Genomic DNA, 16,146 nt, shown 5'->3' with positions numbered 1-16,146 from the left:
ACACCACCATTACAGCCCCGTGACGTCAGCGCGCAGCGTCACGCCGGGAGGGACATGAATTGCTAGCAAATTACATAATCACCTCCTTGAGGGCTGGCTCATCTTCTCCGAAGGCAGAACCCCATTAATTAACAGCACAGACTCACACCATAGCCAAGACGAGGGGGGAAAACCTCAGTCATGCACAGTCATGCACATGTGGGGGCTAAATGAGGACGAAGACCGGGCAGAGAGCAGGGTTCAAATCACCCCACCTGGCCAGGACAATCCCTGGGTGCTCCCTTGGGCCACTCGCCTGACCCACCTCGCAGGGCTGTTGTTGCGAGGATAACACAGGGAGAACCACGCGCGCCCCCGGGAGCTCCTTGGAGGAGAAAGCGGGCGATGAATGCAATGCATGAAATATATGAGAGGCGACCAGGTTTTGCAGGTGAGGGGCCCCCGCCAGCCTCCGCTTCCAACACCCAGCGCAACGACGCCGAAGTTTCCCCCCGGGCTCGGCTCGGGGAGCAGCCCTGCTCCCCCCCGGCTCCCCTTCGCCCTCCCGGCTCTCTCTGCCGCCCACTGGGGACCCCCCTCACCTGCCAAGTCCGGAGCGCCGGTGGAAGTTGCATGCATGCATGCAGGGCGCCGCGTTGCCATTGCATTGCACTGCACTCCATGCAACGCCCGCACGCATGCATTGCCTTGCACGCCCGCCAAGGGGTCTCCCTGCGGTCCGATGCGTCCCCTCCGGCGCGGATGCAGCATTGCAAAAATACCCCCCCCGACGCAGCCCTACCTGGGGGGCAGCCTCCGCCTCCGCGGGGATCCCCGGGCTCCATCCTGCCGCCCGATCTCCGCCCGATCTCCGCAGGCTGCGCGGGGTCTGCGCGGAAGAGCCCCTGCCCGCCCGGCCGCCGCCGCTGCGCTCATTCCATGGCCGGCAGAAGAGCGCTTCAAACAAAACGCCCGGCCCGCCAGGCCACGCTGGGAAACGTAGTTCGCGCACCCCGCACGGGCGCGGAGCCCAAGGGCGAGGGGACTACGGATCCCGGCAGCCCCCGCACCAGGGACGGAGGGGGAGAGGCCAGGTGCAGGGATGGAGGGACAGGTGGGCGAGCGAGTGAGTGAGTGGCAGCCGCCAAGCCTTGGCCGAGAGCCAGGAAGGGCCTCCCCGGAGGAGGAGGAGGAGGAGGAGGAGGAGGAGGGAGGCACAGAGCGGGAGGGAGGGAGGGAACCCCAGGGGTCATGTAGTGACGGCGCCCCAATCGAAAATTTGACTTAAAAAAAAAATCTTTCGAATTTTTTAATTTTTCCCGCGGCACACCAGGCAACATCTCGCGGCACACTAGTGTGCCCCAGAACAGTGGTTGGGAAACACTGCTCTAGATGTCACTGAATTAAAATGCCCATCAGCACCAGCAAGCTTGGCCCTTGGCAAGGGGTGATGGGAATTATAGTTCAGCAACATCTGGAGGGCTGAAGTTTCCCCATACTTGTGCTAAAGAGTCAGAGCAATTTTAATCCATTTTAATTGCAAAAACCTAGGTTTCCCCTAAAAAGCACTTTATTCCTGAAGAAGAAAAAGTGTAAAAAGGTAAAGGAGCCCTGGACGGTTAAGTCCATTAAAAGGTGACTATGGGGTGCAGCACTCATCTCGCTTTCAGGCCGAGGGAGCTGCTGTTTGTCCACAGACAGCTTTCCAGGTCATGTGGCCAGTGGGACTAAACCACTTGTGGTGCAACAGAACATCATGGCGCATTGAAATGCCATTTACCTTCCCATCACAGTGGTACCTATTTATCTACTTGCACTGGCATGCTTTTGACCTGCTAGGTGGGCAGAAGCTGGGACAGAGCAATGGGAGCTCACCCCGTCGTGCAGATTTGAACCACCAACCTTCCAATCAGCAAACGCAAGAGGCTCAGTGGTTTAGACTACAGCGCCACCTGCAACCCTGCCTCTTGAAGAATACTAGCAGTCTGGAGGCACATGGTAGATTTAATTGTGTGAAAATAGATTTTACTTCTGCTGAGTGCTGGTATACTGTCCTCTATAATTTTATTTTAATTGACTATCTTCCTGCTGCAAGGGAGCGAGACTAACTCGCATCAAATCTTCAGGGATGGAGATATTTATGTCTCCAAGCAATATTCTCTTGGTACAGGACCTTATGTCCTGAAAGGCACCACAGTAGCTACAGCTGATGCCGGTATCTACTATAAAATATTATGATATTTGCATCCCATAAAATGCAGCAATACTTGTAGCATTCCACACTCTTAGCAAACATAACAAATGTCCAAATTGGTTTTGGAATCAGAAAATTTAATCAGAAATACTGAATTTTCTTGGTGCTGATTTGAATTGTCTTTTGGGAATTAATACTAGCAGTATAGCTCCCTTCACCTGCTCACATGGTTTTGCATATATGGGGATGTTTCATATTTATCAGTCGAGAACTATGAGCCCCCCTTTTGGCCATGCCTGTCATTCTCGAAGTTTCACCTTGTTCAACGAGTTCACAAAAAGAGTCACGCTGACTTGGGAGTGCTGAGAAAGACACTGAGCGGAAGAGACTGATTGGGGTGGAGTGAGAAACGAAGCCAAGCCAGCCATGCCATCCTCCTCCCTCCCCCGCTTACTTCTGAGCCAGTTGCCAAATATTTTTCAGAATGCACAAGTCAGAATTTGGGGCCGGGTGCCAGAATATTTGAGCATAAATCAGCACCTTCATTTTCACATAGTGTGCATGCTTGAATGCTGTAGCCCACGCATTTGCACTAAAGAGCCAAGTTTGTTGAGCTCAGTCCCAGCTCCTGACCATTTCATACACTGCCGCAGAAGACACAGCAGGGTGTGTGCCTGTGCTTCCTTCCATGGACATCCCCAATGTTTCTGTTGAGCCTAGGGAGGCAGGGTGGGTAGCAGCAAAACAATGCATCACTTTGGTGGCGGCGGCAGCAGCAGCTATGGAAACTTTTCTTATCCCCAATTCCTTGTGCAATTCCTTCATCAAGCACTAGAATCTTAAGGTTGGGGTCAGCTAGCACCAGCCATCAGCTAAAATAAAGCTTTTACTATTAACTCTGCCCCAGACTCACCCACATATCAGAATCTTTGAAATAAAAATTTGGCAGTAGGGACTCAGCTACATTAGTAAAACACCCACCCACCCAGTGTTTTAAATGCATTCTAAACATGCAACACCAGATGGTGCTGTAGAGCACAAAACTTTTCTATGCAGTTTTACATAGGGTTTTTCCTTTTGATATACCGTGGTACTTCGGGTTACATACGCTTCAGGTTACATATGCTTCAGGTTACAGACTCTGCTAACCCAGAAATAGTACCTCGGGTTAAGAACTTTGCTTCAGGATGAGAACAGAAATTGTGCTCTGGCAGCGTGGCGGCAGCAGGAGGCCCCATTAGCTAAAGTGGTGCTTCAGGTTAAGAACAGTTTCAGGTTAAGAATGGACCTCCGGAACGAATTAGGTACATAACCAGAGGTACCACTGTAATGATTTGATGTATGACTTATTTATAGCATTTCCCCCCGTGTGTAGATCCACCCTAGGTTTACAGCAGCAAGAATAGGGGTCATAGCTTAGAGGCACTGCACATGATTTGATGCAGAAGACCCCAGGTTTCATCCCCAGTTAAAATAATTGGGTAGCAGGTGAGGCTTGATACCCTAGAGAATCTGCTTAAGGCATTGAAGAGCCATTGCCGATCATAAGTACATAAGAAGATCCCTGCTGGACCAGGCCAAAGGCCTATCTAATCCAGCGTCCTGTTCTCACAGTGGTCAACCAAATGCCCATGGACGCTGCAAGCAGAAGCAAGTTGTTCTTTTTCTTCTTCTCCACGTCAACTTTTTAGAGATTCAAAAACTGTGGTTATATCATGTCTTTTCAGTCTTCTTTTCTGTAATCTATACTTGCTAATCTATTGTCCCTTCTGTTCTTAACCATCTTTATGGTTTTCCTCGATTTTGTATCCTTCTTAAAAATGATGACCAAATAGGGACATAGTATTACAGCTGGTACTTAACCAGTACAGAGCAGCAGAGGACTGTTTCCTTCATTGCCTTGCATATGGTTCTCTTCATACCACCCCAGATGGCATTTGTCTTCTTCTTTTTTGTGACAGCCTCTCACTGCTGACTCATATTCACATTGCAATTTACTATAACTGTAGTGCTTTGCTGCTTTCTTTTAATCTTTGTTAGCTTTATTCTTCTTGTTGTAATTTACTACATCCCTAACAGTCCGTTGTTATTATCATTTTGAAACTTAATCACATCCGCTCACAAATCTTCTGAGTTTTGTATCCTGTATATTCTCCTTGCAGCCCATTACTGGCGGCCCATTAGAGTCAATGAGATAATGATGTAGATTAGTCAGGGTTCTATGTGCTCCCAGAAAATGATAGCGGTTCCAGTAAGAGACAGCACTGTCACACAACCCCAAGCATCCATGGCAATATTGCATATTTGCACCAAACATAACATTATTTAAGCTATATACCAACTATATGGGGCTTGTCAACAGGTCAATATAGACTGACCCCATCACTTCTGACAAAAGACTGATATTGATTCATTGGAAAAATAAAACTATAAATAAAACTATCCCCCTCTTTGATCAATAGACTTGACAACTCTTGCAACACAGAGAAATCAAACATCGTGCTCTGACTCTCACTCTCTCTTTTTTTAAAAATAATATTTATTAGTTTTCCGGCAAATTGAACACAACACTACAAAAAACCAAAAAAGAAAAAACATACAATAATACAATACAATTCAATACAATACAAAAAAAGAAAAAAAAGAAAACTGCTAAACACTAACATACAACTAACAAAACAAAACAAAAACCATTTAAAACACAGTCCATTTTCAATATCTTATCTTTCTTTCACTAATTTCCACGACCTCCTCACACCTCCCTTTTTGTATTCCACTTCTATTAATTGTTTCAGCAATTCCTTTCCATCTTCTTCTGTTTTCTATCCTATAATTGTCTTAGCACATTCTAACCTTATTTTTCCCTTTAATGCTCTAATAATCTATTTATACTTAATTCCTTATAACATTTCTACTAAAGCCATATAACTTCATTCAAACATATTTCTAACATTCATTAATTTTACAGTATTTCTGTAAATAGTCTTTAAACTTTTTCCAGTCTTCTTCCACCGACTCTTCTCCCTGGTCTTAGATTCTGCCAGTCATTTCCGCCAATTCCATGTAGTCCATCAACTTCATCTGCCATTCTTCCCTGGTGGGTAAATCTTGTGTCTTCCAATATTTCGCGATGAGAATTCTTGCTGCTGTTGTTGCATACATAAAGAAAGTTCTATCCTTCTTTGGCATCAATTGGCCGACCATGCCCAGGAGAAAGGCCTCTGGTTTCTTAAGGAAGGTATATTTAAATACCTTTTTCATTTCATTATAAATCATCTCCCAGAATGCCTTAATCCTTGGGCATGTCCACCAAAGGTGAAAGAATGTACCTTCAGTCTCATTACATTTCCAACATTTATTATCGGGCAAATGGTAGATTTTTTGAAGCTTAACTGGTGTCATGTACCACCTATAAATCATTTTCATTAAGTTTTCTCTTAAGGCATTACATGCCGTAAATTTCATACTTGTGGTCCATAACCGTTCCCAGTCAGCCATTATTATGTTATATCCAACATCTTGTGCCCATTTAATCATAGCTGATTTCACAGTTTCATCCTGAGTGTTCCATTTCAACAGCAAGTTATACATTCTTGACAAATTCTTAGTTTTTGGATCTAACAATTCTGTTTCCAATTTTGATTTTTCCACCTGGAAACCAACTTTTTTGTCCAATTTGTATGCCTCCATTATTTGATAGTAATGGAGCCAATCTCGCACTTTGTTTTTCAATTTTTCAAAGCTCTGCAATTTTATTCTCTCTCCATCTTGTTCCAGAATTTCCCAATATTTCAGCCATTTGGCCTCCATATTGAGTTTTTTCTGTGCCTTCGCTGCCATTGGAGACAACCATCTTGGGTCCCCCCCCCCTAACAAATCCTTATATCTTATCCACACATTAAACAATGCTTTTCTAACAATATGATTTTTAAATGCTTTGTGTGCTTTTACCTTATCATACCACAAATATGCATGCCATCTGAATACATTGTTAAAGCCTTCTAAATCCAACACTTCGGTATTTTCAAGAAGCAGCCATTCTCTCAGCTAACAAAAGGCAGTTGATTCATAATAAAGTTTAAGGTCTGGCAGGGCAAATCCACCTCTTTCTTTAGCATCCGTTAATATCTTAAATTTTATTCGAGGCTTCTTGCCCTGCCAGACAAATCTAGAAATATCCTTCTGCCACTTCTTGAAACAATCCATCTTATCCAAAATTTGCAATGTTTGGAACAAAAATAACATCCTTGGCAGCACATTCATCTCACTCTCACTCTCTAGCTTCTTGCTTTTCCTCTGGTTCACATCACAGCCCAAGAAACTCTACTTCAAACTCTTTTGTCTTTCCAACTATCTCTGAGTTGAGGGTGGGCTGTCTAGCACAGAGCCCCTTTCCCTTCGTTCTCTGAATGGCTCATCACCCAGGCAATCATCTCAACACAGGAAGCTAGCCTGGGTTATCTTAACATTTGCTGGATCCAGGGGTTCAGAAAGCTAGCCTGTCTTATATTTTAACCCTTGCTGGGTGTAGGGGTTAGAAGGGTTACAACTCTTCCTCACGCCCGCCCAACCTCATAACACTATATTGTAGACAGTGACCATTATGGCTTGGAGCTGATGGGAGTTGCAGTCCAAAACATCTGGAAGGCACCATGTTGCTACCCACAAACGAGTAGAGCACCTGGCTGGTTTGCATACAAAAGGTCCCAGGTGCAATTCCTGACATTTCGAGGTAGGAGTAGCCAATTGCTGAGCTATATGGACCAATCGAGGTAAGGCGGTTTCCTTATATTCCCACTCTCTCCCTGCCCATCACTGGGTGCAAATCGCCGTTTTTGTCCCCCAAAGGGACCTATTTAATCAGTATCGCCTAGGGAAACCTGAAAAAAGCTTCATCCTAACTCATCTGAATGAGAAATTTGGGCGTGCCGTTACTTGTCGTGCTGCTGCAATCATCAACTGGTAATGTTTAGAAAAGGAGGCTCGTGGCTGGGGGGCTGGATTATGGGGGCGAGGGGGGGGCGGCGGCGGCGAAGGAGACTAAGCCAAGGTTCTTGTTGCATCCATCCCTCCATCATTCTAGACGTCGACCGTGCGAAGGGATAACGCGGAGCTGCCCTTGTTAAACCTCATTGGCTGCTGGTTTTGTCACTCAGGTAGATCCCCCGCCAGCGCTCCTAACCACCTCTTAATTCACACGGTCCTGCTATTGGCCGTCAGAGAGCGATGCAGGTTCATCGCCGTCCACATATATAGATAGAGATATATAGTCCATCCAGCCTCCCCGCCCCTTCCAGGGCTTCCTTCCTCTCTCGCCGCTGCTACGGCCGCAGCCCGATCCCTGATCGCTCTATGAGCAGCAGCTGCTGAAGAGGGGCGGGCAGGCGAGCGAGCGAGCGAGAGAGCAGCGACCGCAGGATCCGCTTCCCCGGCGAAACCCGGCTTTCCATTGGACGACGCGCCCGGGTAGGCGGGTGCCGAGCGCGGGGCGCCCGGTGCAGAATTGGCCAGCCATAGGGGAAAGGGGGTGGAGTCGCCTTGCCAGTCAGTCTGCCCGTCCGTCCATCCTTCCCTGGATCTGGGCTGCCGCGGGAGGAGGAGGAGGCGGGAGGCGGCCGTGGCGACCGCTCCGCTGGCTCCTCCCTCGCCGCCGCCGCCGCCGCCACCCGCAGCAGCTCCTCCATGGCCGCTGCGGCTCCCGGCGTGGTTGCCTCTTCCTCTGCGCTGCTGCATGTGCCGCTAGACGGGGAGGCGGCGGCCGTCGAGGCCGGGCCTGGAGGCTCAGGACCCCCGCCTCCCTGAGCAGGAGGAGAAGGAGCCGCAATGGCCCTGGCAATGCCGGCCCCGCAGGTAGGAGGGCCGGGGCGCTTCCCTGGCAGCCCCTCGGGAGACCCCCTTCTCCTGCTCGGAGGCCTGGGCATCTTCTCGCCCGAGAGCGCAAAGCACCGTCTATGGGGGGGACGGGCGGGGGCTCGGCGCCCCCCCTCTCCTCATTCCCGCCCCCTCCCTCTTCCGCCGCTGACCCGGTAGTTTGTTTTCTGCCTCCTTCCTCCCATGTAATGCGGGAGAAGTCTCCTCCCTCCTTATTCGAGGGCTTTCTCGTGCAGGAAAGGGGTCTCGCTCTTCTGTTCTCCCTCCCCTCCGTGCGCCCTATAGGCAGGGCCTGAGTCCATCTGCCTTAGCTGTGTTGGAGCACTTGGCCTAAATGTCTTGGGACACTTGAATTTTCTCGGGTTGCAGTGACAGCCTTCTGTCTACAGGCTCTGGGCAGGTCATGAAATGAGAATGCTGTCTCCTTGCCCCCTGTTGCCAAGGGGGAAGAAGAGGGTTTTCCCAGAGGCTGTGGTTGGGGAGAGAATATATTTACTTTCCAAACCCTGAAGGTGTGTCCTCCACTGTGCCTACACCCTGAAGTAGTGACTTATCCTTCTCTGTGGACTGCCAACTAAGGAGTGGTTTGCTCTTCCTTTCCCTTAGGCACATCAACAATTGCCATTTATCACTCACTTTGAATGCACAAAGTGTTGTGCAACGCTTCCTATTTCCACAATGAACTCATTGCTGCTGGCCTTTTTAGACAGGCACTGAGGCTGAACTTGCTAAGTAAGGTACCTAGTATGTTTGCAGCTGATCAGTGGCTTGAACCAAGGTCTGTGGACAAGATAGATCTCCTTTGTTTTGTTGATTGTTTTCTGGCCCAACCAGGTCTTGTCACCTCCCAAGAGAAATGAAAGGCTCAGGGACATGGATGCTCTGTGTGCAGCCCCCATTGCTTGCTTGCTTTTCTGCCAACCTTTGTGGTCAGTGAAAAGAGACAGTACCTTCCCTGCCCAAGAACTAAAGATGCTTCCATCTTCTGTCCTACAAAGTTCTTAGTGATAAAAATGTTGATTGGCAGGCTTCCTTAAGGGAGAGTGTATCTTTTTAGAAACTGCAACCAGCTTAAAGGTTAAAGAAAACAGCAATCTAGTCTGGCAACCCCAGTGACTCTTTTTCTCTGCTGGATAAGGACTTTGTGTTGCCCGTTTTAGAATGGCATTAGCTGCTTACGATTCCCAGTAATGTGCCACCTTTACTCTTTCCGCCATTTCCATCAAATTCTATCTCTGTATGAATGCTGATTTGTAGGTTGGTTTCTGGTGACTTTGACATTTTCAAGGTCTTAATTAAATTCACCCAGGATGTGGGCTGTCATTGCCCAGTTGTTAACAGTGGGCAGCTTTTACAGGATAGAAATCAACCAAGGGCACTTTGTCCATCTTGATACAGTTTTTCTATGATTTGCTGCCAACTGCTTTTCGTTGGAAGATTACCACATATGTTTGGCTTTGGTGTTAATGCCTGTTATTTATTTAATAGTCAGTGTAATTTATTTGTCCAAAATGGCAAGCATTGTGAATAAAAGCTTTTGTTTTTGCTCTTTGCTGTAGCTGTATTGTTTTGAGTTTGGGAAAGCAAATAACTAAGCTGAACATCAGGGCAGTAGATATTTGAAATTGTACTTTTGGTTTCCAGGGCCTCGCTGTCTTTACATTAATCGGATCCTAAAGAAAGTACTGCTGTTCTACTTGACCGCATACCATCAAGTACCAGTGGGAAGCTTTCTTAATAGTATTAGGCGTTTGTTTTTAGCTGTAGTTGGAAGTCCAGTGTTACAGCTTAAACAATGGGGGAACTGTTTCCAAACAGTGTGTCTCAAATGAAGCAAGAATGAATGTATGCATGGGTGCAAACTGCTGCTGTGGCTTGCCTTGGGGGGCAGGTTTAACTCTGTACTGAGAGGAAGAGGTCCAAATTCCCAATCATTAAGTACTGGTACCTGTTAGCTATGGCTCTTCAGAAGCTCTATCAGTGAGAACCTCTTGGATACTAATATGGTGTTTAAAGAGTTGTTTTCCTTGCTGATACTGGCTCATGAATTGCTTCTTTGGTATAGAATCTCTTAGCCAAGGAAAATAGAAATGATAAGAATGTCTTGTCTGAGTTAGAGTTTTAACATGTGGGGGTAAGTAGATGTTGCTTGCTAAGCTTAAGAGTGAATGGGTGTTTGGAATTTCAGCCCTCGGGTGCCCTTAAGATTTAATATTTAACCTCTTCAGTCGCGATGTCAGCAATTTGGCGTTTTCACAGCTGAAACAGAAAAGAGTGATTTCTCTCTAAAATACAATGTACTTGGGATATAAGAGCCTTTTAGAAACTAAGAGCTGGTTCACATATCATTTTGACATCCGCAGGGTATTTGGTTCTAGAAAGAAAGTGGGTTGCTAACCTTCCCACCTTATCGTTGGTTACAATGATTATCAGTCTACTTATTCAAAGCATATTTGTCCTGTTTGTTAGCACTTACAGGTATATTGAATTGGCATGGCGACGAAGTAACAGATTTCCAGAAAGTTGGGGTAGGTAGCAGTTCACTGTTGCGGTAGCAGTTCCACAAAACTCTGGAAAAATAATAGTTCCCAGCCTGAAATGTTACTTTACAGGAGTTCATGCTTTTAGACACAAACCCAGTTCGCACATTTTGCGTAGTCAAACCATGGCTTGGTATGACTGAGCAAACGTGTGGATTCCTGGAGACAACATCATGGTCATATTGCTGCTCCTTTTCCCTTCTTCTTCTTCTTCTTCTTCTTCTTCTTCTTCTTCCTGCTGCGCTACCTGGAGCCAAGCCATGGTTTAGTTTAATATGTCCAAACCTGGACTCATGGTTTATCTCACTTGAGACAAACCACAGGCTGTAGCCAATGTTTGTTCTTTGGTTTATCACATACATCCAACCCAAGGCTCATGATTTAACACTAAGCCAACCCATGGTTGTGCTCACAGCTGCATTGCACTATCAGAACAGCAGGATGAGCAAAGCAATCACAATTCTTCTCCTTGAGAATCTACAAATTTGCTCATTCACACAAGGTCATGGTTTTAGTGTAGTGTTATGTGCACATGAGGTCATTGGGTTGGGTCCAGACTTAGTCCCATAAATATCAGTGGGTCTACTTGAACCCAATGACTTTCTGGATCCAGCCTATTGTCCCTCAGCGAGGAAATCTGTTGCTTTGTTGATATAGTTCATTTTCTTTCTAATCATGTTTGGGCAACAATACTTTATTTTTCTTGCCCATATGCTATGCCTTGTGTTTTGTACTTTGCATCACAACTGTTTGAAGTCTCAATGGTCTAAAAACGTCTACTGGTGAAGAAATTGCTTCCATCCTGGGTTATAACATATTGCCATTCAAAAAGCAGCTTGAAATGAAAAAGTAATGTACTTGAAACTTTTAGAAATGATCAAGAGGGTAAGATTTGATTTTTCATTAACTTTATTTGTTTAGGAGAATATCTGGTACGATAGTGAAACATTGTCAAAAACATTTTTCACTCTGTACAACTAAAGACACAACCTGGTGTCACAGTTTATATTAAAAGATTATGTGTCATGGAATAAATAATATTAAACTACTGTTTAATGTTCACAGTGGATCGTTGTCCAGATAGGCGTTTTAAAGCTCCCATATTCTCTTTTCAAGTGGAGAGCTAGCATTATAACATGGGCACTTCCTTGTAGGTTTCTGCTGCTGTATGATATAGTGAGCCATGCACAATATCCTTCACTACTGTCATCTGAAGACTTGGCTGTAAGAGGGTGCGACTGCATGCTGATGAAAAGCATGCCTTTGTTTCAGTCCTTTTCTCTTGCTGGCACAAACCTTCACAGACATGTGCACGAGCATTAAACTTTTTTTTTAATGATGGTGTTCCTGTGATATTAGGAACTTATGCCTTATTCTGACTCAGACCATTGGTCCATGTAGCTCAGTATTGTTAACACTGACTGGCAGCGACTCTCAAGGGTTACTGACAGTGGACATACCCAGTCCATGCTGGGGAATGAACTTGGAACCTTCTGCAAGCAAAGCATGTGCTTTGCCCCTGAGCCACAAGCGTTTCTTCTTGGTACATTACATCAGATCAGCTTGCCATTTTTTACAATGTGGAGAATCCCCACATACTTGGCCTCTTTCTGGTTACAGTGACTGGACCTTAAGACTAATGAGTAATTTGTATTGAGCATAGCTCACCACCACATGGATGACTTTCAAAATGTGGCTTGTGCTATGAGTTTGTGAGCTGCAGTCTCATTGTATATTGGAGAACTCAAAGAGTGGTTACCATGGCAAATAAGGCAGCTTAGGATGACTTTTACCATGTCATCATTAGATCAGAAAAGGGTTGATGTTAAAATCCATTTCTCTCTTTTCTTCCCTTCTCCCCTGCCCACTGTCAAACTTCTTGTCCAGCTCCAAATTGTGACTTCACTGTGTCACTGGGAGGCTGCAAGCCTTTGGTAGCCTCTTCGGGCTGGCTGCATTAAGACACAATGCTCATTCCAGCATCTCCTCCATAACTTTGGGCATTGTGGCTTCACAGAAGTGTGCATACATAAGGAGGGGATGGTGAAGAAGAAAAAGGAATGGAAGTTCAATTTATTTTTTCCCTCCATTTGATTTAATATTTGCATGCCACTTTTACAATAACCAAATTGAGCCCAAAGCAGTTCAAAACAATAATATTTAATATTTATTTTATTTATCGAATTTGTATACTGCCCTTCATCTGAAGATCTCAGCACAGTTCACAGCATAAAAATACACAATAAAATACACAAAATACATAATACATACAAGAATAAACAAACAAAAAGTAAACAGCTAACCTCCCCTCCCACAAACCCATTTAAAAGGACATAGAATTTTAATCAGCCCAAGGCATGGTTGAAGAGGAACCTTTCTGCCTGGCACCTACAGATGTCTAATGAAGGCACCAGGTGAGCCTCCCTGGGGAAAGTTTTCCACACATGGGGGGCTACTACAGAAAAGGCCCGTTCTTGCTTGTGTTGCCACCCTCCAGACCTCTCTTGGAGAAGGCACACGAAGAAGGGACTCAGATGATGAATGCAGAGTCCGGGTCGGTTTATAAGGGGAGAAGCAGCCCTTGAATTATTGTGGTCCTGAGCCATTTAAGGCTTAATAGTTCAAAACCAGCAGCCAGTGCAGTCAGGCCAGGATTAGTGTAATATGCTCAAACCCTCTTGCCCCAGTGTGCAACCTAGCTGCTGAATTCTGCATCAGCTGAAGTTTCCAAAGCATCTTCAGAAGAAGCCCCATGTATAACGCATTGTAGTAAACAGAAACAAATAAAAGCAATATTTCTTCACACACACACACACACACACACACACACACACAATAAAAGTACAAAAAAGAATCAATACAATATAAAATAGCATTTTGTTTAGAATATAGGGCTCATTTGTTCTTTCAAACACCGATAAAAACTTTGCCACTGCCAACATTCTACCTTTTGTCCGGCCTTCCAGTAGGAACCTGACATAGTGAGCCTCTGTTTAAGGCTGTATGAACTGTGTATTGATTTGTAATGTTTTGTTGGGTCTCTGGCCCGTAATAAAGATCGATGATGATATAAAATAGCAAGATCAGACCATGCAATTCAGTCACATTAGATACATATGTTTGGAATGTCCATCAACCTTGTGGCAAGAAACAGAAAAAAACATTGATCAAGTATTGGTGGCAATACTTTCCTTGCATCCCCTATTTGTTCCTTCGATGAAATCTGTAGCATTGGTAATAAGTCTGCCGAATTACTTTCCTGACAGTAAGAGCTGTTCGACAGTGGAATTTGCTGCCAGGGAGTGTGGTGGAGTCTCCTTCTTTGGAGGTCTTTAAGCAGAGGCTTGACAACCATATGTCAGGAGTGCTCTGATGGTGTTTCCTGCTTGGCAGGGGGTTGGACTCGATGGCCCTTGTGGTCTCTTCCAACTCTATGATTCTATGAATTTAACAAGCTCACAAATGCTTACAAGCCCAGCTACCCACACATACTTTTCCATATATGCCAAGAAAGACAAAAGTGAAGAGCCCCACTTCTGTAAATCTTCCCTGCATGGTTGGCTGCAGGCTGCTGCTGATTATTCGCCTCAGGAAGCTAGAGTTGTGTCTAGCCATAAACCTGTTACAGTGTGAAGCAATGTCACTGGTGTGTAATGAGTACTTGGTCCGCTGGCAAAATCTGTATCCAAAGGCTTTGGGGAGAAGATCTAGAGAGATAGTCATGTTAGTTTGTGCAATAGCAGGTCACCTTAAAGACATACGTTTTTGTTGGCCAGAGTCCACATACCTGGGAGAGGTGCATACAATGGGTGATGTTGAAACTATGGATTAGGTGCTCTGTGTATTGAGTTTCTTGCATAGTAGAGGAAACTAAGAACCCCTAATATATTTCTAGTGCAAGGGTGTGAAACCTGTGGCCCTGCAGATCTGTGTGGACTCCCTTCTGCTTTAGACAGCATGCCTAGCAGTTGGAGATGATGGGAGTTGTAGTCCAGCAATATCTGCAGGGCCTTAGGTTTTTTTAAGCACATCTGTAGAGACAGATCAATATACGTTTGTTCCAAGTTTTTAAGGTAATTACCGTATTTTTTGCCCTATAGGACGCACTTTTCCCCCTCCAAAAATGAAGGGGAAATCTGGGTGCGTCCTATGGGGCGAATGCAGGCTTTCGCTGAAGCTTGGAGAGTGAGAGGGGTCGGTGCGCACTGACCCCTCTCGCTCTCTAGGCTTCAGGAAGACATCAGCAGCCTGCTTCCCGGAGCACTGGGCGCGCTGAAAGCAGAGCGCCCGGCGCTTCGGGAACACATCTGCAGCCTAGGCAGCCCTGCGGGAGGTCCCGCAGGGATGTCTAGGCTGCGGATAGCAGGCTGCTTCCCGGAGCGCCGGGCGCCCTGAAAGCAGAGCGCCCGGCGCTTCGGGAACACATCCGCAATAATAATTAATATGTATACCCCGCCCATCTGGCTGGGTTTCCCCAGCCACTCTGGATGGTTCCCAATCAAATATTAGAAACACAATACAGCATTAAACATGAAAAACTTCCCTGAACAGGACTGCTATTTAAATAAGATCACAAAAGTGAATAACTCACAGGTATGTAAACCTCTGTGTTGGGTCATGGTCCTAGGCTGAACCTGTCTTAACTTTGTCTTTCGTATAGCACCTAACTGGAAATAGATGCTTGACTACTCCTGCTGTTCTAGTAAAAGCTTCCTTTTCCTGGTTGCTTGGAGGCACTTCTTATACTTGGGTAACCAGGCAAGTAGCTATTTACAAGCCTGCTGTAAGAATAGCTTCAGTTATTTTGTGATGCATCCTTTTATGATAAATCTTTCACATTGTAGCCACTACTGCGTTTTGAAACCATAAACAATAGCAAGAATAACTTGGACTTCGTTGTGTTCCATATTTTATAAATGAGGTAGCATTTAATTTCAAGTTAAAGCTTCAGAAAGTATTACTACTGAAGCTTTTAATTTCGGGCCTAATGGGAAACAACTTTGCAAATATTGCTTTGCCAGGGCGGGGGCAGGAGTTTCATTATACTCTGAAGTCTACACATTTTGGTATGTGTAGCCCTCTCTGTCATACATAGCAAGTGCACTGCAAGCCATCTATTGCTGGCAACACAAGTGCAGTGCCTAGTCCTTTGTGTGTGTACTGACAAGAATCCAGAGACACTTATTCCCATCTAAGTTAACTGGAGTAGCCTTGAAGTAGCACTTTACCAAAAAGCTACCACTTTTAACATGTTGCATAAATGGAAGCAAGAAAACTCAAACTAAAGATGCTGCCTTATGTCTAATACATAAATATGCATTGAGTATTTTTATCTGGAGGCTAGCTGAAGCATCTGAGCCACAAAGGGTGATGTGATGAATGACAGCTGCTGCCTTTTCAAGCCTTCTCACGAAACAATTTTCCCCTACCAGGCTCAGTGTTTACGTATGGCCACAAACCAACCCCTGATGCCTTATCTCCCCAGAGGGTACTTCCATGTACAGTCATCCATTTGGAAATGTAGGAATGTCATGCAGTTTCTTGTGAATAGTATAGCCTGCA

At 45.5% G+C, this 16,146-nt stretch overlaps 2 protein-coding genes across 7 annotated transcripts in view; one reads left to right on the top strand and one right to left on the bottom strand.

The window, feature by feature from the left end:
* Nucleotides 1-3,278: 3,278 nt before the first annotated feature.
* On the bottom strand, nucleotides 3,279-8,094 carry LOC310701010 (uncharacterized protein; the record flags this gene model as incomplete). Its single annotated transcript, XM_083490971.1, has 2 exons — nucleotides 3,279-4,677; nucleotides 6,431-8,094. The coding sequence occupies one exon, from the start codon at nucleotides 8,092-8,094 to the stop codon at nucleotides 7,495-7,497; it is 600 nt and encodes a 199-aa protein (XP_083347097.1). The 3' UTR covers nucleotides 3,279-4,677; nucleotides 6,431-7,494.
* Nucleotides 7,651-16,146, top strand: part of EVI5L (ecotropic viral integration site 5 like) — a 50,930-nt gene continuing 42,434 nt past the window's right edge. For 4 of the 6 annotated variants that reach the window (XM_083489618.1, XM_083489615.1, XM_083489614.1 and 1 more), the window contains exon 1: nucleotides 7,695-8,023. The gene's annotated coding sequence lies outside the window, so the exon portion shown is untranslated. Of the gene's footprint in view, nucleotides 8,024-16,146 lie in introns of all 6 variants that reach the window. The other 2 variants (XM_083489617.1, XM_083489612.1) reach the window with 2 other exon arrangements.

Source organism: Podarcis liolepis (assembly GCF_965112155.1).
Source record: "Podarcis liolepis genome assembly, chromosome: 2".
NCBI classification, from domain to species: Eukaryota; Metazoa; Chordata; class Lepidosauria; order Squamata; family Lacertidae; genus Podarcis; species Podarcis liolepis.
The sequence above is the reverse complement of the archived record's forward strand: the minus strand, read 5'-3'. Positions and strand labels throughout refer to the sequence as shown.